This window comes from Chroicocephalus ridibundus, chromosome Z, assembly GCF_963924245.1.
Source record: "Chroicocephalus ridibundus chromosome Z, bChrRid1.1, whole genome shotgun sequence".
NCBI lineage: Eukaryota > Metazoa > Chordata > Aves > Charadriiformes > Laridae > Chroicocephalus > Chroicocephalus ridibundus.
In genome coordinates, this window is record NC_086316.1 from 31,733,546 (window position 1) to 31,758,636 (window position 25,091).

The 25,091-nt window shown below is 41.2% G+C and overlaps 1 protein-coding gene across 3 annotated transcripts in view; it reads right to left on the minus strand.

The window, feature by feature from the left end:
* Nucleotides 1-24,811, minus strand: part of SLC44A1 (solute carrier family 44 member 1) — a 68,565-nt gene extending 43,754 nt beyond the window's left edge. For all 3 annotated transcript variants that reach the window (XM_063319938.1, XM_063319939.1, XM_063319937.1), the window contains exons 1-3: nt 24,576-24,811; nt 4,278-4,367; nt 1,666-1,808 (exon numbers count right to left, since the gene is read on the minus strand). In XM_063319938.1, coding sequence (XP_063176008.1) covers nt 1,666-1,808; nt 4,278-4,367; nt 24,576-24,602 — 260 coding nt within the window. In that variant the 5' untranslated portion in view covers nt 24,603-24,811. The remainder of the gene's footprint in view (nt 1-1,665; nt 1,809-4,277; nt 4,368-24,575) is intronic.
* Between the last annotated feature and the right edge of the window lie 280 nt (nt 24,812-25,091).

Sequence of the window (25,091 nt, forward strand, 5' to 3'; positions counted from 1 at the left end):
TTCACTGTGAACAGTTGTAGGATAATCTGCCTTCCTAGAAGGTTTTTGCTCCATCTCAACCAAATAGAGATCATGATATCCCATGTGACTTCATCCATTCATTTGTTTAGCTCATGGCTCAAGTCAGAATACCTGTATTAGAAAAAACATAATCCTATTGAACCTTATTAAAACTTTGACAAGCAACAGGCTCTGTCTATCAACTGTGTTAAAAATAGTCTCTATTTTTATTTGCTGTCTTTCAATCTTGCCTTTATGAAAGGAAATCACTTAGCAGTGGTAGATGTTTCTCCTAATGATGACACAATTTCTGTCACATGTAGAAGACCATTACACTATTAATTGTTACATTTTAATAAAGTGTCTTGAGTTTTTTTGCCTTCATACAAACTCAGATCCATTTCTTTCTAAAGGTGAGCAAGTATAAAATTATAATTTTAAATATTGTATTTTCTCTCACAACACTAAAAGACAATTTTGTATTTGAATACAAACAATTTTAGAAAGCGCTAAAATATTTATATAAAAAACTAGGAGAATTATGCTGCATAAGTTTTAAGCCCTTCAACTCTCCCGGGAGCTGTAATTAGATTAAAAAATTATTCTTTTGACAGAAGAAAAAGACAGGCTATTTTATTTAAGTCAAATTCTTCTGATAATGCACCAGTTACCTAGCCATGTTAAATCTTAAATCAGATATTTAGAAATCTTTACCATAGCAACTCAAAATAAGCAGATCTTAGGAAAGCATCCTTCCAAAATATTTCATGCAAATTATGGATTTCCTGTTTTAGTTTGAAAGTAAACTGTGAAGTAAAAAACTATCATGGTCAGAAATTACAGACTTTTTAGTTCTTTGAAGCAATCAACGGTGCAAGGATCATCTTTTCTATTAATTAATATCACTGTTCTAAGGTTAGACTAAGTACTTTACTTTCTAAACTCACCCAAGTTGTACAGATGCACTCTGAGCATTGACTGGCAGACAGACCTAAACAGATGTTCACAGGTTTTCAATCCTTCAGTCCAGAATTCTTGTTATTCGTTTCCAGTACCACTACTGCAATGTGATTTTTTTTCCTGCATGACAGGAAATACCTGTGCTGGTTCTGACCTGTGAGTATGTGTTTTCACATGACACTGCTTAGTGAGAGCAGCGTGATGCTTAAAGGTTTTGTGCATTTTCTCTGCAAGCCACTTCTATATATTCTGCTTACAGTTTAAATTTCAAAGTCTCATGTTAATATGTTGCATACATCATATCTCCCCCTAAACTCAGTAGCAGAAACTAAGCATATAACAACAAAAGCAAACCATTTCCACATAGATATCAAAAGCTGGCTCCCAAATCTGAGAATACTTGTCATACCTGAAATTCTAACAAGATTCTTCAATGGCCTGACAATCTCCTACGCGAAGTGGATGCTAAGAAAGGGAAATTCCTCAATGACTTAGCTGGTACTCATGTTGCACATCTGGTAACATATACTCTCCAAGTACTGTTGCTGGTTGTTACAAAAGGTTGTTGTTATACAGAAGAGTAAAGAACAAGTTAAGAGTGAGTTAGCAAATCCCTTTTCCCATTTTATTGAAAACCACTCTCAAAAGATGAAAGGTTTTGCCTTTCCTGGTTTACAGAATGAAGCATTTGAATCACATACTCACTTCTTGTGTGTGAGGTCCAGACCACTGTTGATTATTCCCTCCACCTTGACATTTTTCTGTCCACAAATATTGCCATAACTGTCATATCCTGAGAGCAGTCTTGCAGCTGCTCCTGTAGCTATTGAAAAGCCACAGATAAAACCCTGGAGGAGAAAAATACTCACAGTTTAGTAACACTCTGTTTGGCAGCTGGTAAAAGTCAGTTTAATTCATTTGTTTCTAAGCAGAGTTTTGTGGGGTTGTTTTAATTTTTTCAGACTGAGGAAGGAGAGACAAGGACCCTCCACAGAGAACCATTGTGCAATTATAAAATTAAGTGCAAGACAAAAAGAGGCTTCAGACATCCGACACTGCATATTACACAAGCAGTGTTAAGAATATTGTAGGTGGGGTTTTTGAGTGTCATACTGTCAGCAAGTTGTGGGTGAAGCCAAAGGGAGGCCAAAGACAGGCAGTAAAGGAGAGCTACAAGCAGAGCTGGAGTTGTCAGGGGTTAGTATGCATCTTAGAAGATTCCAGACAGCCCAGATTTTCTTGCTTTAAGATTTTATTTTCTTCCTTCAAATTATGTGCTTTCAAAGATAAGCTAGAATGAAGAGGCCTAGCTGACATTTTTAAGGAAATCCTCTGAAGCAAGTGACCAGGTCAAGATCGCTATGGCTCCAGATGCTGGTTCAAACGTGGGTAAGGAACAAATACAGAGCACAAGAATACAAAATGGCTCAGAGTAATGCAGAAAATATCCAACATCAGGCAGGTCTTGCTGTGAACTTTCAGAGATACTTCACTAGCAAAGCCAAGATCAAGGTGGTGATGGTATGAATAGGCGACTGGCCCAAAAGAATCATTAGCTCTCCAGCAACACCACTGACAGGGAGAAGCCACCCATCAGCTCACTCAGCTACCATCAATGAACTGCTCTTACAGATGAGGCAAGCTAAGATTTGAGAAGGGGAAGCAGAGTAAACAGCTGAGACAAATGCGTGGTGCAACAGATGGCAGTGACAGATGAGATGATAACAGGTAACGAATTCAGCATGAACAGCTAAAATGTGGGTGGTTTCAAAGGACCAAAGATACAGGAGATTGACCTTCTCTGACAGGCTATCACTGCAGAGAAATTCGAGACAGCAAGCTGGTCATTATCTTTCTCTGCACAATGCACTAATGCACTTACAGACTTAATACTTAAAGTGAAAAACAAGGACAAAGTGAGCAAAAGGCTATCACAAGCAATAATTAAAGCTAATTTCAGCACTCACTTTCCATTTCTCGTATCCCTTAATATTCTGTAAAGGACATGCTAGCATGCATTTTACATACAATAGTACTCAGGTTCTTGGCTGGTTCAATAATTTTTTCCCTACACATGGGTAAGGGAAATCATATAATTTCTCCCCCATCTAATCTAATTTAATTTACAACAGTGCAGGGATGCCCTCCTGACCCATCATGGTACTTCAAGTGAAGTCCCCTAGAACAGTAAGTAACAGAGTATTTGACCCAACAGGATAATTGCTCTGTATATTATACAGCTTAGATAGAAAAATCTGTGACACCAACCCCACAGCAGACTAACTTATAATTGGGGGAACAGGTAGGCATAGACTGAGTAACTAGGGAACATCAAAAAAGGCAGGAAAAAAATAACCACAAAAAAAGACCTGCTTGTTTCAGGAAGTACTGTGCTTTTTAAGATTTTAAGATATTCACATGTTACAGTAAGAATGTAATTTGTATGTTTTAGACAAAAAATTTTCGTCTTTGCATTTGAAGTGCAGCCAGTGACAAACACTTCAGGGAAAGAAAAAGAAATTTTTCAATGGAATAATTCCAAAGACCAGAGACCAAGGAACAGTAGAAAAGAAAGCTAACAGAACAGAACTCCCAAACTCCAAGTGCTACTGCTTGCAACACAGCAGTACAAGACAGTGACAGACATTCTCTGTTCAGGAAGAACATCATACATAAATCCACAAAACAACACAAGATGAAAAGATGCATATTGCTAGTTTTCACTCATCTGCAGGTCTTGGAAGTTTGTTTGTTTCTTAATATAAAGTGCACAGTGTTGTGAGGTTGTCTTGAGCAAGGTGATGCTTTCATCAAGCAGGACAAACCTGGTGTAACTTGAAGAGAAAGATCTTAACCATTAGTAATATGGTTGTTAATAGTTGGTGCTTCTACTAAGCATCCAAGAAGAAAACAGTCAACTGTTTCATATTGAGAATCTTTGTTTCTCAGCAAAATGTTGACTGTGATTCACAGAACTGTTTACTAGACTCAACGCTATAATTTCTGGGACTTCCACAGTCCAAGGAACATGAATCTAGCGATACCTCACCATGATGAAAATCACTCACAAATGAAACCAGAGTTTCAGGGAAAGAGGAGCTGGAGCAAGAACTGGCACAAACAAGGAATTATGGATCCCTACCAAAGGCCTTTGATGTGTACATACTAGCCATTTCTGTTCCACAGCTGAGAGATCACATACCAGTATACCCAGGATACCCAGTGATTAAGTGAATGAAGAGTTGTAAAACTTTTTTCTAATAAATGCGAACTCTTCAACAATATAACATTCACAGAATCCTTTGAGTTTTACTCACCATTCCTATGCAGAAGAGGATGAATAAGAGCAGCCATGGTACATCTGTGCAGCTGTGGTCCTCCAGAGGCTTCCACTCTCGCTTGGAGCTCTTGTGTGAGAAGAGAGAGATGAGGTTAAACAATACTTATTTAACTGTCTCCTCCTTATAATAGAAAAAGGCAGAAAACTATTCTCCAGGGCATTAACATACAGCAAGAATTATCTTTAAACTCTCATATAGCTAAAGGAACTTTGTCAAAAAACTTAAAGAGTAAGGTTCATGAAAGACACTTCAAAAGTGCTACCACTGGAAGCTAGATCAACAGTTTATCTAGGAATTTACACTTATTCATCCACGAAACAAGGTATTATTTTTCTGTTAACAGAAAAGAGAAGATAATGGCACAGAATCAACAGTATCTGCTATTGCCGTCTTCCACAGCTACCTTCCAGTAATCTGCTTTCCAAGAAGGATAAAAGGTTAAACTTTTCAAAAGCTCCTAAATTTTAAAACACCATTGGCAAGTTTAACAAATACAGTGGAGGTAGAAAGGAGGTGATAAATTGCTGTTACAGGAACAGTTCTCTACCTGCCAAGAGGCAGCTGAGGTTAACATTTCAGCAAAATAATTCCTAGTCAGTATCGCCCAGGTGCCAGAGAGGAAAACCTAGTACTTAGAGGCTGAAACACTCAATGATGGAGGCTCTACGGCAAAGTATAAAGAGGCAGTTGTAAGCAATTCAAATAGTTTGCTGCTCATAAGGTAAAATTTCTCAAGTGTGTATACACTGCTAAGATAATTGAAGTCTGTTAAAAACAGCCATTTTGCTTAAAAAGTATTTTGCTAGATGGCAAAGAATGATTTTAAGAAAAGAATGAACATTGGCTGTAAGCACAAAACTAACCACCCTACCAGAATTTGGTTATTATAACAAAAATATTGAATATAGCTATTTCTAAAAATACACAGTTGCACAGACAAGTTTTTTCAATTAGTTCCCAAGTAGTAACTGTTCACATATGCTTACTAAGACCCAAAAAATGCACACACTGTTTTCATACTTGAGAAAGAAAAGGAGACTGATACAGGGAGAGTACGGAACAGCTCTCTTCAAAGACAAAGCAGAAGGGGTAAACTATTCAAATTTTTAATTTCTTTTTCCTTTCAAGACTTTGAGGCATCTTCTGTTGACAAGGTAGCAAATATCAGTACTGAATTAAAACAGAATGGTTAGGAAAGTGTCAACAGCTTTTGTCTCCAGCATGTATTTCTGCAGACTTTTATCAAAAAAGCTACAGCATGTAACTCATGTGATACTAGAAAGGTAGTTTTTTGGTATTAGTGACATCGTTTTTTGCTAATTCACATGCAAAAAGGAACCTTTACAAATAATAGCATTAGAAAACTACAAAATGTACGTAATATAAATGAAATCCTGCATGTACCTTGCTTCAAAAAGCAGTCTTCTAAGTAGTCTATCTTTGCATTACGGAATCCTGTGCTATTTTTGCAATCTTGTATTAAGGAAGTTCCACTTGAAGATGTTACATTTATATTGTTAATTCAAACCGTGCAAATTCACTCTGAGTTCTGAAAAGTCAAACTTCTTTTTATTTTACTCAATAATCAGTAGTGAGTGGTGCTAAAAGGTCACATTATACACTCTACTACACTCATTCAACAAACCTGTTTGCTGATTCTGGCAGTTCACAGTTAAAACTAACATACTATTCAAACTTAACATTTACAACAAGATTGTAAGATTTATATTGTTATAATAAGCATAACTCATAAAATATGTAAAGCTTCACGCTTCCTATACCTAAATTCACTCCAAGAACTCTTGACTCTGTAGATATTTACTTTCATTTACAAATAGCAGAGATAAATTTCAGCTATAGCTGCACCTTAAGAGTAAGCTGCCCTTGACTAAAGAGGCGGCAGTAAGATACACCATGTGGTATGGTTTTTTTGTTTTGTTGGGATTTTTATCCTCTCTGTACCATCTGCAAATAAAATCTTTTAATAGGATTTTTAAAAGCCACTGGACAGCCTCTGTAAGAGCTCCAGCAAAGATTTAGGTTGTCTGACTAGTCACAGTTCCTGTAAGTAATCCATTTTATTTACTAAGTGGACTGCAATTTATATGTCAAAAAGAAACCTGAGATGCCATGGTGTAACGCATAGAGGAATTCATTCTGTGTCCACAGTCTTTACTTTGCTCCAAAACATAATAAAAAATTTAAAAATAAAAAATAAAAGAGGAGGGTATTTTAAACAAAAGGTACCCTTGGAGGCAATTCAAAAGGCACTAGGTACTTACCAAACCTCAATTTAACCACTCAGGATACTAACACGTTATGAAGTTATACATCTGTAGAACAACACCCTTCTCTAGAAGGCCGTCCAATCTTTCTTCTCTCCAGATCTTGGTACAACCCAAGATAGCTGCCAGTTATCTATCTGCTATTTTCTTCTCAGTTGCTCCCTTGCACTCACAACTCCCAGTGTATCTTCTTCCATAGCTTCACAGCCCTTCATCCTCATCTTTGATATTGGTGTTCATACATCTCTAGTGACCACTCCCCACCCAACCCTTAGATGTTTACTGAGACCTTGATACTCACGCTTGGGCAACACAAATTGCTAATCTATGGTCAACATAAGGTGTAACAAATGTTGTTTGTTCTGCAGTCTGGAAACTATACTTTGTTTCCATTGTAACTAAAATACCCTAAAATTTTAGCACACGTGCTTTGCCTGCAGTCCTAGATCAGCACTTCTACTGATTTCAGCTTTTCCTCCAGACAGATTAAGAGCCTTCAATATTTGCTGATGAAAGAAAGCTAGATAAGCTAGAGGAAAAATAAAAATTTTGGAAACAACTTGATTTATTTTAAGTTTTTTCGTAAAACAGGGCTTTTATGCTATGCCACCTATGGATATTCTTGCCATTAACAAAGCATAGGATTACCTGTGAAGCATTATGAGAGCATAGAGAATTAGGACCTCTATCAGTTAGAGTGGAAAGCAGGCAAAAAACCCCTGCATCTCCAAGAAAAACGTGCAGGTTGGGAACACATCTCCTGCCTGTTACAGCTATTCTGTGCTGATCATAAGAGTTAAGAGTTCTGGCTCCTGCGCTTGGGTCACAACAATCCCATGCAGAACTACAGGCTTGGGGAAGAGTGGCTGTAGAGCTGCCTGGCAGAAAAGGATCTGAGGGGCGTTGGTTGACTGCTGGCTGAGTATGAGCCAGCAGGGTGCCCAGGTGGCCAAGAAGGCCACCAGCATCCTGGCCTGTATCAGGAACAGTGTGGTGAGTAGGACTAGGGAAGTGATCATCCCCCTGTACTCGGCACTGGCGAGGCCCCACCTCGAGTACTGTGTCCAGTTTTGGGCTCCTCACTACAGGAAAGAGATTGCGATTCTGGAGCGAGTCCAGAGAAGGGCAACGAAGCTGGTGAAGGCTCTTGAGTACAGGCCTTAAGAGGAGCAGCTGAGGGAACTGGGGTTGTTTAGCCCAGAGAAAAGGAAGCTGAGGGGAGACCTTATCACCCTCTACAGCTACCTGAAAGGAGGCTGTAGAGAGGTGGAGGTCAGTTTCTCCTCCCAAGTAACAAGCAATAGGACAAGAAAAACTGGCCTCAAGTTGCACCAGGGGAGGTTTAGATTAGATATTAGGAAAAAATTTTTACACTGAAAGGGTTATCAAGCATTGGAACAGGCTGCCCAGGGAAGTGGTGAAATCACCATCCGTGGAAATACTTAAAAGATGCATAGACGTGGTGCTTAGCAACATGGTCTAATGATGTTTTTTGTCAGAGTTAGGTTGATGGTTGGACTTGATCTGAAAGGTCCCTTCTAACCTAGTCAATTCTATGATTCTAAGAATTATTTACTCAAGAACCCGAATGTGTGTGTTCAGAAGTCTACATCTGTCTATTTCCAAAAAACTTGTCAAACTCAATGCTTCTCAAAAAAAATCAGAACTGCTGAGTGCAGCACAAATTTACAATTGGGTCTTAATTCCACACCTACAGAGTTGGACGTCTAGAGTTAGGCTTTTTCTTGCAGAAGCAAAGTGTGAGGAATGCCAGCACATTAGCTGTTGGTTTTTGTAGTTGAATTCAGAGCTAGGTGGTCTCAAGAAATTAAGCACTTGTCTGCAAATACAAAATAAAAAGGGACTATTTTCTTGGTATTCATTGCATCCAGTCACCTCAAAACAAACACAGAACCCCACCGTCCAGATTTCTTTCTCCCTGCCACTTCCAAAATGTACCTTTGCAGCACCACGTAGCAGGTCTGAATTTACATGTCTCCTGCATACTGTAATATACTTTACAGATATGTAAAGCCAATGGCTTACCACTTTCACTGCTAACTGTAACAGCTGTACTGGATGCTACCATACTTGCCGTCCCCAGCCAGAGTGCAACAAACACATAAGCAGACAAAAAAGTAAAAATATGGCCCGTCAGCAGAAAACTACAGATGCAAGGAATTACAGAGAATTTTTTTAAATACAGAATGTCTTAGGCAATGTACAATTCGGGAGTGATGTGACAAGAAGCCAAGTAAAGGACATCTGCAGTATTATATATATGGATAATCAAGTTGTGGGTAAGTAGTAAAGATGTGAACAAGATCAGGATAAAGATGGAATTTGCCATCAACAGAGGATGTTGCAGCACCATGAAAAAGGCACCAGAAAGAAATCCTAAAGTCTTGTGGTGATCAGATCATGTACTTCAGGAAGACAAAAATGAAGCTGCTGCTGAGACAGATGGGCTGAATTAAGGACAACCCAGTGAATAACTGGCCTGAGTAACATCCACTGGATGAAAAGGAGATGCAGTGAGAGGTTATACTCCAAGCTTTACTTTGGCTAGTGAGTTTAAACTAGCAGCTGAAGAGTATAGGACCATCCCGATTTGCATATGAACACACGGGTTGTAAGAATACAGACATAAACAGAACAACAAATACAGCCCTCACATTTCTCAGCCCAAAACAAGTCTTAAAAGAGACCCAGCATTGGAGGATGTCCCATCAAAACGCCATAGGAAGATTTACTAGTCATGAGGAAGAGCATCTTCCAGACTACTAATCTAACTCCAGGACTACCACACACAGTGTTAACAAAGCCAAGAGGAGTCAAACTTTTAAGGCAAGGTCCACAGCCAGCAAAGCCAAACTGAGTTAAAACTTCATGAGATACCAGTTACATGAACTACGCTGTTCTGTCTCAAGAGAAGGCTTCCAAGTGCAGCTGCTCCAAACTCCTGGAAGGTCCACAGGCAGGACAAATTGTTCATTACCCCTACTTGTAAGTAACACTAGATGAAACCTTACATGCAGATGAAACACAGTAATCCAATATTCTTCTACTTCAGCATTTGGTTTAAATCAGTTACACTTCAACTCAAAAATAAGAGAAAATCAGACAGAAAAGTTGAAATAGTTTTTATACAGAGATCCACACAAAAAATTTTGACATTTCCTCTTAAAAAGCAATCAATTCTTTTGTTTTAGTTTCCTTTTTTTTTCAACCTGGTTCTAACACAAGATGCTGCTGCAGAACATCCAGTTTCCCATTTGCAGGCATGAAGAATAAGCTTTCATAATTTCCATGCTTAGAACTGCCCACTTTTTTTTCTGTTGAATACTGAATACAAGACACAGCATTTTGATTTATCAATCTAAACAATCAGGCGTAGTTTTACAAAGTTTTTTCAGATCCTAGCATCCTCAGGCACTTTAACATTTGGCCCACTCCCCCCTTAACGGCTCATACCATACTTTAAGGATGTGACTTTTCAGACAACTTACACTTTCTGACACTTCTGTCGCTTCAGCTGGTGGGCTACTGTACTGCCACACATGGACCTAGTGCATGGGAACTTCCCCACTGCCTTCAGCATTTACATTCATTAATTATTTAACCTTTCCTTAAAGATTGGATAAGTTCACAAAATAAATCCATCCACTGCTTTCCCCTCATGGACATACACTGAAATTTTTTACCTCTTCTAACCCTTAGTCTCCCTTCTATATTATATCCACCTTCCAAGTTTTTAATATCTCAATCACCACAGCAACTGCATGCCCCTTATGAAGATTTCCTCCCTATGAGCAGTTACAAAATTTAAGAAAATTTAAGATGCATCTTCCTTCCACAAAACTGTTGCATTAGGCTGCCAATTATGAACACTGGTCTGCATGAATATCTGAACTCCAGCTTGTTCCTCTAAATGGTGTCTATAACCATTCTTTTCAGTGGGACATATGTTTAATTTGTTTTTTAAGCACAAAACCCAGCTAAAAAAAAAAATCAATAGTTCTAGAAGCCATGGAACTAGTTAAGATTGATTTCCTTTGGACTTTCTGCACAGTACAATCAGATCCTCTGATACTTAACAAAGGGAAAGTTCTGGTCACAGTTCTTTGTCCAATGGAAACAATTCCTTATCTTTTCTTTTTTTTTTTTTCCCCCCCTTCTCATTTAGGTTCTCTGACATTTGAGAATAAGTCAGCTTTTGTTATGGCCCCTTTCTCTGCAGAAACAGTTTGGCTCAGTCTTTCATTAAACTCATAGGAAGGCAATAGCTTTGCATCAACTATCACTGCTGAATTAGCTATCACTGCCAAGTTAGCTCAAGTCAGATCAATGATATTTGGGGGAGAATGAGTAGTTTCCTGAAGGAATAAGATGTGTGTAACCTGCATAAAAGATTTATTTTTTTTAAAACATAAGTTACCAGTAGTTTAAATTAGTACAAAAAGATTGCATAAATGAATTTTTCAAATAGCTTTTTTTTTTTTTTGCTCTGCTAAGAGTCACTATAGAAAAACTTGGAATATCCATTGTAATCATTTGTAATCAGTTTCAATAATGAAGGTATGGAGAAATTTGGTATACAAGTATTTCAGGGTGTTGCTTTTTTAAATGAAATGATAGATTTACTGTACTTTTAAAATTCATCAGGGATATTATTACTGATGTGGCAGTTTAAGATCATTTGTTATAAAACCTCATCCTAAGAACCACATTCATCTAACTACAACTCCTTTACATTCTCTGCTCTTTTATCACCTCGATGTAACACCTGGATCCAGAGTATATGCAACTGTAGCTCATTGCAGGAGAGTAAATAGAAATGACTGCTGTTCGTATGAGTAAATCAAGGAGCTAAATTACTCTGTAGCTATCTATCTACATAGGAGATAAAAGAGCCACAGTGTATGCATAGCATTAATGAACAGCGTTCAGAGGCAAAAAAGGGTACTCATCCTGACCGGGTTCTTTAGGGGGAAGCTGCCATTGCGTCCTGCAGACTATAGCTTTCTGAGAAGGAAGGCTGGTTCTGATAACGTACCAGAGATTCAACTGACTGTATGATTAGCATTTAGTTCATTCCAATGGCACCATGAGTACACAATACATTTTACACCTGCAATGCAAGTTCAGTGCTTCAGAATTGGTGGGTTGATTGCAACACTGTGCACACCACAAAATGATATGTAAGGCATGGTCTGCTCCTGAGTTCTCTTTGGGAAACAGGCAATCCAGGTTAAAGAGGTTGCTACCGAGAAGTCACCCAGGCCAGAAGCTGTTCTGTTGAACTCAAAACTCCAGCTTCACATGCTACTGATACCTCCCTACACTGCCAAAAAGCCAGTTCTTGAACCATTTGTCAGTATTTCCTAACGATCGTTTAAGGAGCTGATTCTTTACTTGCTTCATGTATTTTTACAAGCTAAAGAACAGCCCCAATCACATGCTGGCCTTCACTATGAAGCATGGCACCTTTACTAGTTTACCAAAATGCTTCTACTACAAGAATGTAATTCTCCAGTTTACCAAAGAGAATGGCATTTTTCTGTCCAAGACATGGCACACCTTTTTACACTATTCAGCTGTTTAAAAGAAGAACTAGCAGCAACTGTATGTTGTCCTAATGAAAATTCTTCCACCTCTGAACAGGTCCTAATTCAAGCGCATAAAGAGGAATAGGAGATGAGTCCTGACCCTGAGCATTAATAGTTTAGGATATTTCCAGATCACTCTAACCTGAAGCCTAAAATCAAGAATCAACTTCCCCATTCCATACGCAGCTGCAGCCATTTTGACATAAAATGAATTAACCAGCCACTTCTCTCCTTTCATTATGAATGTTAAACTGCAGTGAGTAAGATGACTAGCACAGTGCATTAGCACTACATTTTGCCCACAAAGTGGTTAAAACATACATGATACCAATTACAGGTATAGACTGCGTGTGTCTCACTATAAACATGAGTCAGTAATTATTTCATGAAAAACAGAGCATTTGTCTGCATACACAACCAACTTAGTAGATAATTACTGATCTGAGTGTAAAACATGAGAACATTAAAAAAAAAAAGTAACAACTCGGGTATACTAGCTCTCTATATAAAATCTTCGAGTGAAGAATGCACTCTGTTGAAGTGCCCAAAGTCTTTAAGTGTTAAAACTATCTTCAATTCATGACTTCATCAACTACCTAACAATTTCTTTAAAGAAAACCCTTAGTTTATTGCACCTTGAAGCCTAGGAACACTGTGAGAAGCTGCCCTAGTTAAAATGCTCACAAGTATCTACAGACTTCCTGAGCATGACCTATAGATGTTCACATAGAACACCAAGCAGTAGCTTGCTGCAGTTTACCACAAATTCAGGTGATTCTCTCAAGTTCACAATAAACCTCATCTATTATACAGCAAGTTATTGGTATGCCTCCATTACTAGAGGAGGAACATGCACCAACAAACTCATACTTTTACTGTATACCAGTTCCCTGAAAGAATGAACCATGCTGTATCAATATCTCCATAAACATACCAAAAAAATTCTTAGTGTAGACCTCTGGGGAAGAACGGTATTGCTCCTACTGTGAAGAGCCTGCTGAATATAGCACTCTCCTGGGAGGCAGAGGCTTGAATTCCCCAAGACTTACAAAACTGAAGCTAGATCTCCCACTTATAGGGGCAAGTGAGCTGTCACCATAATACTATTACAGCTACTAGTGGCAGTTGTCTCTAAAAACAATGGAAAACCATACACGGTATTTCCCATAAGTGCCCTCCAGGATGACACCATCCTCTGGATAACAAGACAGATGCCTCTGGGCCATTCCAAAAGGGATTGCATTACAGAACATGCAAATCACGGCGGTGTTAAATGTCCGTTTTTGTGGAATTTCTGCTTCAATTTAATTCCAAAATGTTTTATTTTTCAATTTTCTGTAAAGCAGACGTTAGTCATGCTTTTGGATGTTACTCAGAGCCACATGCCAGTACTTCACATATAAGCACCCATGTCCTCATTTGCCTAATTACTTCACATCACCAATTGTTCTCTAAGGCCTTGTCCACTGAAAAGATGCATCTGCTCTTTATTAGTATGAAACTTAGGGTTCCTGTTAGGAGGTGTTTTCTGGAGGTGTAATACTGCTTTAAAGTCATCCATCAAAAGGTAATGAATTTATACTTTGCTTCCCTTCAGAGACTAAGCATACCACCAATTCAATGAGTCCACACCTCCTACTTCACTAGTGTTCTAATACTCCCCAAACAGTATTTATGAGTTTTCAACATAATGTAAACAAAATTGAGAGCATGTAAGACAGGACTTACAACATTATTGATGGTGTAATATAAAGATACTTACCCTGAAAACTCATACTGGAAGACTTCACTTATGAATCTGACATATGCTGTGTTGTATATCATCTTCCACTCATCTTTTCAGTCAACTCATATTAAACATTGCTTCTAAAACTCCTTTATTACATGGTTCCACCTCAGTCTACAACTTAAATATTTATCTTGAAACATAACACAGCTGATTAAATAAAGAGCTAACATGATCAGCACACCCGCTGAGATTTTAAAGTTTAGGAAGAAGGCCATCTGCAGACAAAAGCCCACTTTTTAAACACCTAAATTATTTAGTTCTTGTTTCTTTTCTTCATCACATGTTGTTCAGTACTCATTTAAAAGCAGCAATAAGTAAGGACACTTTACAAATATCACAGTAATATTTTTCAGGGGATTAGAGCATCCATTTCAAAGCTTGTTTGGTACTGCGATGGTTTTTAATCATTAATAAAAAGCAGTCATGCAAAAAAAAACCAACCCAAAATCAAAAAAAACCCAAACAGTTCACCTTTGAAGATATTTTGCACCTACCAAGTTACTTCATCACATTGAATTTTCTACTTGTACATCAACCTGTTTAACTTGTACATTAACCTGATTCTCAGATTTTCTTACTATGAGACTGCAAGTCCCAAAATACAAAATATTTTCAAACTTTGGACTAGTAAAACATTGTCCAACTACTACACACAGTTTTCTTCCAAACGTGTTAGCTTTATCACAACATGACATTAGTAGAAGAAAAAAACAACACAGCAGAACTCCCCTGTTAACGGTCAACACAGAAGATGAAGGACATTCCACAGAAAACACTGCCCCTGTTCTCTGCACCGTCTTTGTCTGTGATGAGCAATTTCCCCTAAAAGAATTTTTTCACCCTTCTAAAGTGTCTAAAGCCAGAATTCAAGACAAAAACATCACCACTGTTTAAAAGCTCGTGACCTGTACAAGTACTGCTGTGAAAAATGACGATGTTGCCACTTACTAGACATTCACAGCAGTTTGCTAAGTATGCTTTAAAATTGCATACTACATTCAAACGGGTGTGTCAATTGAAAATCATAAAATCATTTACAGTCCTTGCAGAAGAGCTTCCTACCTTTCAAAGCTGAAGGCCTACTTGGAGGAGGATTCTGTGAGGTTAGAGGCTTGTATTTGCATATGTCAACACATCCAAGGTCCTTGTGGCACTACACTGAACACTATCAGCTAACTGTTGCATACGTTGGCCATGTGCATCCTTCCATATCACTGCATATGAAACCCAAATTCCCCAAATCTTCCAAAGCGTTGGAAATTGAGAAGCCAATAGCCATATTCAGTTACATTTAAAGGATGACATCAGCACAATAAAAGCTCCTCAGAGCCCTTTTTTCCCTCATTTCCTCCAATGACGATCAGAAAAACTTTAAGCTTACTTTTTTTTTTTTGGAGGGGGGGGCGGGGGAGGAAGCTTACATAGCTTCTTAAATACAAAATTCTGATTTACAGGTCCAAAATTCTGGAATAACAAGAAAGAAACCTACTCAGGATTACAGTAAGAGGGCAGTGCTTGAGGACATTGAAGGCGTATTAGGTTAATAGGAACCAACACTAAGAAGGCTCTATCTGATTTAAAGAAAGGGTGGGAGGAGAATGGAAAGGGAAATAATGTGTCAAGTCCTTAGCTTATTACATAAGCATACTTCCTTATAAGTAGGCAATTATTCTGCACTTTTTCATAGCAAACTAGGGAGAGTCTGACAACGCATTCCCGGGACGTGGCTATCATGACCTTGAACAACATACTTTAATGGGTTTCCTGTTTTGTTTCTATGAATCTGAATACAGCATTCAGAGGTCTCTTCCTCAGTCAAATAATGTACCTGGAGAGCAGCAAGAATGGTTTCAATTTAAAAACAAACACACAAAACAACAAAAGATGATGGAACAGCTTATTCTGGGTGTCATCTCAAGGCATGTGGAGGAAAAGAAAGCTATCAGAAGTACTCAACATGGATTCACCAAGGGGAAATCATGTCTGACTAATCTGATAGCCTTCTATGATGGCATGACTGGATGGACAGATGAGGGGAGGGTGGTAGCTGTGGTCTACCTTGACTTCAGCAAGGTGTTCGACATGGTCTCCCACAGCATCCTCATAGGGAAGCTTAGGAAGTGTGGGTTAGATGAATGGACAGTAAGGTGGATAGATAACTGGTTGAAAGACAGAGCTCAGAGGGTACTGATTAGGGGCACAGAGCCTACTTGGAGGTCAGTGATGAGTGGTGTTCCCCAGGGCTCAGTACTGGGTCCAGTCCTCTTCAGTGTATTCATCAACGACCTGGACGAGGGGATAGAGTGCACCCTCAGCAAGTTTGCTGATGACACAAAGCTGGTTGGGATGCCTGACACACCGGAAGGTTGTGCCGCCATACAGAGAGACCTGGACAGGTTGGAGATTTGGGCAGAGAGGAACCTTATGAAATTCAACAAGGGCAAGTGTAGGGTGCTGCACCTGGGGAGGAATAACCCCATGCACCAGTACAGGTTGGGAGCTGACCTGCTGGAGAGCAGCTCTGTGGAAAGAGACCTGGGAGTCCCGGTGGACAACAGGATGACCATGAGGCAGCAATGTGCCCTTGTGGCCAAGAAGGCCAACGGCATCCTGGGGTGCATCAAGAAGAGTGTGGCCAGCAGGTCGAGGGAGGTCATCCTCCCCCTCTACTCTGCCCTGGTGAGGCCACATCTGGAGTACCGTGTCCAGTTCTGGGCTCCCCGGTTCAAGAAGGACAGGGAACTGCTGGAGAGGGGGCAGCAAAGGGCTACCAAGATGATGAGGGGACTGGAACACCTCTCTTATGAGGAAAGGCTGAGGGACTTGGGTCTCTTCAGTCTGGAAAAAAGACAGCTGAGGGGGGACCTTATCAACACTTATAAATACTTCAAGGGTGGGTGTCAGGAGGATGGGGCCAGGCTCTTTTCAGCGGTGCCCAGCGACAGGACAAGAGGTAATGGGCACAAACTTGAGCATAGGAAGTTCCACCTAAACATGAGGAGGAACTTCTTTACTTTGAGGGAGGCAGAGCCCTGGAACAGGCTGCCCAGAGAGGTGGTGGAGTCTCCAACTCTGGAGACATTCAAAACCCGCCTGGACGTGTTCCTGTGCAACCTGTTTTAGGTGACCCTGCTCTGGCAGGGGGGTTGGACTAGATGATCTCCAGAGGTCCCTTCCAACCCTATGATTCTATGATTCTAGGAAATGAAACAGGTCAGAGTTCATTTCTGCTGTAAACAGCTCCTTAACTACATTATATTTATTAAGAAAGGGTATCAGACACAAGTCACCGTGTTCTGCTTGCCGTGACTCTCCACCATACTTTAGCACTACTAGTGGTTAAAATAGCGACAGCTAGAAACTGGCATGTAAAATGCAGTATGGAATCTCAACTTTCCTATGCATTGCACACTGGCTGTTGAAATCATATTAAAGCAGAGAAAATTAACTTTAGGACTGTAAAGCTGAACTTCAAAATGAAGTTGGCTCTTCTCTCTTCTTAAATATGCATACAGATTTTCTCGAGGCTGTTGTCATACAATTGTACACTTTTATTACACATTAGATATTTGCTTACCTAGAAGATTAAAAAAAAAAGAGGGGGCCTAGAGACAGGAGGACAACCAATAAAATTGAATTTATTTACTTCATAAATCTGTGAAACTTTAAAGTGTCCGCAAGACCTAAAAGAACCCTATTATATATTCACCAACATAGACTTGGTTTCTAAAATTTATACACAAAAAAGCTCTCAGTACAGTTTCACCAAATAAAAGTAAAAATTAGCAATCAGTTTTGTCAGCAGGCAGAAATCACCTGCTAACACTCTGCATGACTGTCTTTTAGAAGCAAAGCATAAGACTTACACAATTTTCCAACAGCTCCTTCAAGCAAGAAAGATTCAAATGCCAAATGACAAAGACACAGTTTCTGTTAGGTTAGTTTGCAAGTTTTGATTTTCATAAAATAAACCACCAAGGTAAGTTCAAAGGAACAAAAATTACAGTCAGCACAACAGAGAAAAAGGCATGCACAGTTAGTGCCTTTAGAGTAAATAGCATAAAGACAGTTGACATCTTCACTATGTAACAAAAAAGTGGTCAGTTGAATAATACTGACTATACCCTTACAATTACTAACCTAAAAGTCTGATGGCTGACAGCATTCTAGATGCCAATTAGGTTACAGTATTTAGCATTCACTATTAACAATGAAAGTTAATCAATCTTTTCCAAAACTGTTCTCACTTTACAGAAAATTTGTCTTGTAAGGGTATGTCCCATGCTTGTTCTTAATCCAAACTATAATTTCTTGAAGTGCTACAAAAATAAATAAATAAATAGATAAATAAATAAATAAATCTTTGAGTTATCTTACAAAGTAAAGAAAATAATGTGTGCCATTTGAAACTTTTAAGATGCGACAAAACTGAAAGACAGTCTGAACTTCAGAGGAAGCTAGTCCTCACTGGAAAAAACTCAATGAATTTGAGAAAGTACTTACAAGTAGCTACATAATTGAAATACTTTCTAGGCTAAGATCAAAAGGAATTATTTGTACAGGTTGTGCAGTTGCTTGTGACAGCATTTGTAAACAGAGACCTGTGAGGCTTCACATGAACTGAATAGAGCTCACAGACCAGAAACACAGAAAAGTAGTCAACACTTCTTGAGAAATCTCACTCGTTAGCACTGTTCTTGGATCCTGCTTACACCCTTCATACTGTATCTACTCGACAGAGATGAGAACAGAAGCTTCAGCTACTGTCAGTGTGTTGAAAAGGAAATCTAGCTTTCTAGTGCCTGAAAGTAGAATTCACAAGGCATTCTATTTCTGCCGCCCATCAGTGCTATTATTCGGCTGGTATTCTTCCGTGATACTACCCATGCCCACAATCAAATGGATTTGGTTTGATGTCCACTATATTCACATATTTGACTGCAAGAATCTCTGACAACTGAAGATATGGCTGAAATACAATTAATGATATGTATTGTCCACACTAGCTCAGAAGAGACATTTCATCAAACTATGACATTTTTTTAAAAGTTAGGAACTCCAGGTTTATTCTGTGTTGTTTTGACAACAGGTGCTTATCGGAAAGTTAATGGATAATCTGTCTTCATCTCGTCTTATAATGGGAGCTTCTTTTAATCTTGTAAAAACCAAGGCCACCACTAAAACCACCAAGAATAACACATGCTTTGTTTATCCCAGTCATGCCTCCAATTTCCAGCAAGATTTCGATGTCCTCTCACACATATCTTTGATTAAGCCAGTAGCACACAAAGCTGTGCCACTGCCATTCTGCCAATGACAGAATAAACAAACACACACAGTATTTCCCAGACCCAACACAAACACTAAGACCTCAATACCTTGTCTTGTTTCCTGTAACATCATGCTAAAGTAAATGCCTTTTAACTACAATCAGCCACTTCAACTGCAGAAGAGCAGGAAGGGAGAATGGATTCTCTATCACAACTACCCCAATTGAAAGCAGTTTAAGATCCACTTCTACCCACAGATTGTTCCCTTTCATGAACTATGAACTTCTGTCCCCCCAGATATAACAATGCAAACTTTGTGGAGCTGTGCTATAAACCAGATTGGTGGAGCAATCTGAGCTACCCTATGAAGTAAGTTTGCTTGCTCAAAAAAACCCACACCAAAAAACCCAAAAACCTCTATGGATTACTTAAATCAAACAGACTCTACAGCACAGCCTAATAGTTATGGTGACATGGGAGCTATGAACTCCAACAGTATCTCCTGGAAATCCAGTTTTACAATGGACTAATAACTGTGAGACAGCAGAATATACCACTGATGAAGGAGAAGAATGAAAAGAAAGGGAAGAGAGTATTGCTGCTCAACTGCAAAATCCATTTTTCTTCTTTAATGAAACTAAAGATCTGGAAGAAATTTGATTATTGTATCAACTCGGAGCTTCAGCACCATTTGTTCGAAAGATCTCAACATTTCGGAAGAGAAGATCACTTCCAAAACAGCACAAGAAAATTATCTGTATCAAAAAAGAGCAAAAACTTCAAGCTGTGTTGCACAGCAGATCCATGATGAAAGAGATGCAACCAGACAGAAGCGCCCATCTTGAGAAGCTCATGATAAAACTATGGCAAGGGAAGACAGTGGGCTGAAACCACGTGAAGGTACTGACAACCAGCAGCACTGCAAGACAGTAGATAAGCAGGGTTGGTTTGGGTTTTTTCCCTCATATCCTTTATGAGGTTTTCACCTTGCCTGATGAGATGTCACCACACTTTGGCCAAATATCTGCAGTTCAAAGAAGTGTTAGGCGGATCTGGTTATGATAATTAATGAAGAGGACATTGACTGCTCTAAGACAACTGTAAAATCTAGCTTACGTTTTACAAGGCTTGCCCAACAAGTTCAAGATGGTGACAGTCAAGAGACAGCAAGCACAAAAAAAAAAATACCGCAAAGTCCACCTAAGTAAGTACAGAACAGCATATTCACCTAAACAAACAAAGAGGATGACTTGGTTATAACACTGAAAAGGAACAACAGGTAAACAAGAACTCTGGTTGTTACAATAAAGAACAAGCGCAGATCACAGAAGATACCACACCAGGGGAAGTGAAAGAACTTCATGTGAGCATAGAATAAGACTGAATTAAAAAAAAAAAAAAACAATAAACAAAGCTGGAAAGAAGTATTCCAGATTAAAGCACCTCAACAGGCAAAACAGCAGTGGAACAACAGGAAAGAATGAGCACACCTGGAAGAAAGCCTGGTATGGCTGTATTAAATTTACCTTAACATTACTCACAGCAGTTCAAGTTGAAAAATTTAGTAGAACGGGAGGTAAGTTAATAAAAGGGGGGAAAAAATGTGGAACTACAAGCACAGACAGCAGTAGAGAAGAAGAAATAATAATCGGAGAGTAGAAGGCAGTGAAGAATAACAAGAGGACAGTATTACAGAAGCCCAGAGAGAATAAGACATCAAGCTGTAGAGGATTACAGTCAGTATTGAAAGCAGCAGAGGTCAAGGAGGGTAAGAAAGGAGGGGAATCCTTGCAACTTGGCCAGAAGGAGCCTGTAGAGATCTTAATGAAGGCAATTTCAGCAGAGCACAGAAACTGGACTGGAAGGAATTTAGTACAAAGAAATAGGAGAGAATGTACGACAACAAGTGTAAATTTTTCTGTTCCAGGAATTTGGAAGAGAAGGTAAGCAGACTAGAGTTGACTGTCAGTCTTAAGTATGGAGAACAGTAACTCAGAAAAAAATCAGGAAGGGCTTAAGATGGCAGCAAGAGGTAAAAAACAGAAATATGGAGTTGAAGCAGAAAAATTGAATGAATGGGGCTTTGGGGTCAGGCTAAGCAGTTAAAGGCAGAAAAAACAGAGAGCAAACACAAGACTCCATCACTGTAAGCAGCAGGCAGGAGTGCTGAGGAAAGGTAAACATGCCAATTCTAATCAGTTTTTCTCTGGAAACCTTTAGATTCTGCAGCGTAAGAGATACAGGAAAAAGCCTAAGGCAGAGCTCTATACAGCCTGCAAAGCAAAAGGATCTGGGAAATGCATTGGGGGGTGGGGTGGGGGGAGCGAGGTAATTGAGTATGAAATAATAGTTAGGAAGAAAACGTCAAAGAAATCTGCCTGGTTCAACAACCAGTCAGAGGTAGGTGCATTATCATAAATGAGATGAGGAGGTGGCAGTCATGAGAAAGGGACTTGGAGATGCAGTAATCAGATAAGATGGCTGGCAAAATCAAAACAGAAGTAATCACTTCTCCCAGAAACAGAAATGACGATTAGCAGATGAAGATCAAATAGGCTAGAGAGCTGAAGAATAAACTTGATGAGAAATCAACTTGAAAAACAAAGTCATATGGAATGAGGGTGAGGAGTCATGATAAGAGGACAGACTGTATGTCAAATACTAAGATGAAGCTACACACAGGGAGAAACAAGAAATGAGGCAACATGAAGGAATGTCTGAGGGACTCCTGCTCAGGAAAGCTTAAGAGGAAATAACAGAGGGGGGAGTATAAAGACAATGGTAGATGAGGAATACAAATTTATTGTTAATGATAAAAGAGAGGATAAGACAGACATGAGGCATTAATGTAATGCTGTATTGTTGGCAGCAAGGTTTCTGCAATCGATATACCAGACAAAACTGTTGCTGATAAAATATTCAGCAAGTACCCTTTGATTTGGATTTCCTGAGAAGACGCACAATTGCTCATGGCTAAGGAATTAAGTAAACAACCATTTTTTATACTTCAGTTACATGTATGGGATACAAAGCTCAATTATTGTACCACATCTTGGTACACATAAGGAAAGCAAATGAAATGTTCAGTAGCGTACTATTAGCATCACACGCCCTGACAGTGGGACACAAAATTTCACTGAAAATCAAAATCAGTTAGTTGAAACATATGAACAAGCCAGATATTTAAACCATCTGATACTCTATTTCTTCTGCTTTTGGTCTCATGTTACCCACAAATAAGCCTGCATTTTCATTTAAGAAAAGAACGTAACAGCAAAGAAAAGAACGTTAACAGCGAACAGCGATTCAAATTCATAAAGAAGAGCTAGAAAGGGCCTATTAAACACTTAAGCAATTTGGATAGGAAGCACGGAAAATAAGGTTGGAAAAGACTTCAAAACACCAACTTCATTCTCAGTGCTCCAAGTCTCTATCAGCTTTCCCTAAGTCACTCCTGACAGATGTTTATCTAACATGTTTTTTAGCAAACCTCAAACAATACAGGCTCCACAACCTCCTCTGGCAGTCTACTGCAGTGACCGAACAATTTAAAAATCTTCCACTAACATTTGGCATATATTTCCCTCTCTGAAATTCAAACCATTTCTTCATGCACCATAAAGCTGATTGGCTTCCTCTTTGCAGCAAAATTTGCTGTACGGAAAGGATGTTCCCTATTGCAACTGGACAGCTCTCTGCAGTGTTTTGCATTGGAAGGACAGAGCCCTTATTAAAAAAAAAAAAAAAATTCTGCCTGAACGGATAAGCTACAAAAACTCATCTCTGTGATGAGTCATCTGGGACAGCAGAGACGGACTTTCCCACATAAGCAGTCTGCTGGAAGCTGGATTCAGCCACCGCAAGTGACACAGCCAAAGGAAACTAACATTTACAAGCAGGCAAGGCACAGCCATAGCATTAGTCATGATCACTCGTCCTACAGCCGTCAGAAAGGAGCCAAGCGAAATACAGCATAACTGTGGTCGTGTTGTTCAAAGGGAAAGTTAAAATGGGAAGCAGAGCCGCAAACTGGAGCGCTGGGTGGAGCTCCCGATTGTGCCTTGCTTGGCAGCACCACTCTGGGGGAAAAAAAAGGAGTCAGTAAGGGCAAAGCAGGGCGGGGGGGGGAGGGGCAAGGAAGAAAAACCGAGCTACGAATAAGAGATGTGCATGGGGCCCGTCACACACAGGAAACAGGATGCAGGGAGGCACCTGAACCCTGGGCCATGGAATAGGGAAGGGGCTGGGATCAGGACCGTGTCTCTTTCCAGAGGCAGTGGACCTGGGGGAGGCCTTAGACAAGTTTCCTCACACGAGATGGCTCCTCTCCCCGGGGTGGGGCACCACGGACCCCACGGAAAAGTGGCAGGGAAGGGGAGGCAGTGCAGAGCTATTTGGGGGGGGGCGCATCGAGGCACTGAAGAGGGTAGGAGGGAGTGCAGAGCCATAGGACAGGGGTGCAAGGTAGTATGAGGATGGCAGGGCAGAGCTGGAGGCATGCAGCATGACCCCCCACGGGTCCCCATGCAGCCGTGGCAGGGGACTGGAGCAGGGTAAGGCAAAGATTGCAAAGTGATAGCGGGGTTGGAGGAATAAGGGGCAAGATGATGCTCATCCACACAGAACAGTGTGCAGAGCAGTGCAGAGGTAGAATTCCATAGAAGGGTGGGAGCAGGGCTATGGGGGTGAAGAAGAGGGTGCACAGCCGTAAGGGGGAAGAACAGAGCTATAGCAGGGAGCAAAACAACGCAGTTATGTGCATCAAGGCTAGAGGCGTGCTTGGGGGGTGGGAGGGGGGTGAAAAGGGGTTCATAGCCATGAAGAAACAGGACTATGGGAGGGGAGAGCAACGCGCTGACAGCCATGGGAGTGCAGAGCTGCTGGTGGGGCGACAGGGAGGGAGGGAAAGCAAGGTGTTCACAGTCATGGGAAATTCTGTTGATGGGGGATGCCAGTGCGTGTTCAGCCACGGGAGAGTGGGGCTACAGGTGTAGCGAGGGGAGGCACAGCCATAGGGGAGTGAGGCTACGGTGGCGGGAGGGAGCAAAGTGGTGCGCAGCCATGGGAGAGCTGGGCTATGAGGCGCTAAAGGGGACGCACAGCCACCGGAGAGCGCGGCTTGGGGCGGGGGGGGTGGTAACCGGGTGCAGAGCCATGCGACAGCCTGGGGGGCAGAGCTGGGGAGGGGTCCCACAGCCACGGGGGCCAGTGGGCCCGCAGGCGGAGGGACGGGGCCCGGCAGGGGAGGCAGGAGGGCCAGGGGGGAGCCGAGGAGGGAGAAGAGGGACAGCAGGGCCCGGCGGCGGGCGCGGGCCGCTCACCTGCGCGGCGGAGCTGCAGCAGCCCATGGCGTCCGCGGGTCCCTGCCCTGACGCTGCCCGCTAGGCGCCAGGCAGGCGCTGGGCATCCACCCGCCGCGACGGCCCGCCCCGGGGCGGCGGCGAGGCGGAGCGGAGGACCGCCGGGGAACCGCCGGGCCCGATCAGGCGAGCGCGGCTGCAGCACCAGCCCCACCGCGGCGCCCCCTCATCCTCCCCCCGCGGCGGCGGCGGCCGCGGCTGAGGGGAAGGGGCGGGGCCTGCGGCGGGCGGGGCCGGCGGGGCGGGGCCAGGGTGCTGCAGCGAGGGGGGTACCTGCCTGCGCGGGTGGCTCCGCCCCCGCTTCCGCCCGGCGCGCCGCTTCCACTGGCGTCAATGGCTTTTGCCCGGTCGCCAAGGCGACGGCAGGGCTGGTGGCGGGCGGCAGGCTCGGCCCTCGGGCCCTGGCTGTCGCCGTTCCGGGGCTGGGCATGGTCAGACGATCCTCCCTCTTTTTTCCCCCTCGACCCCCGGGAAGAG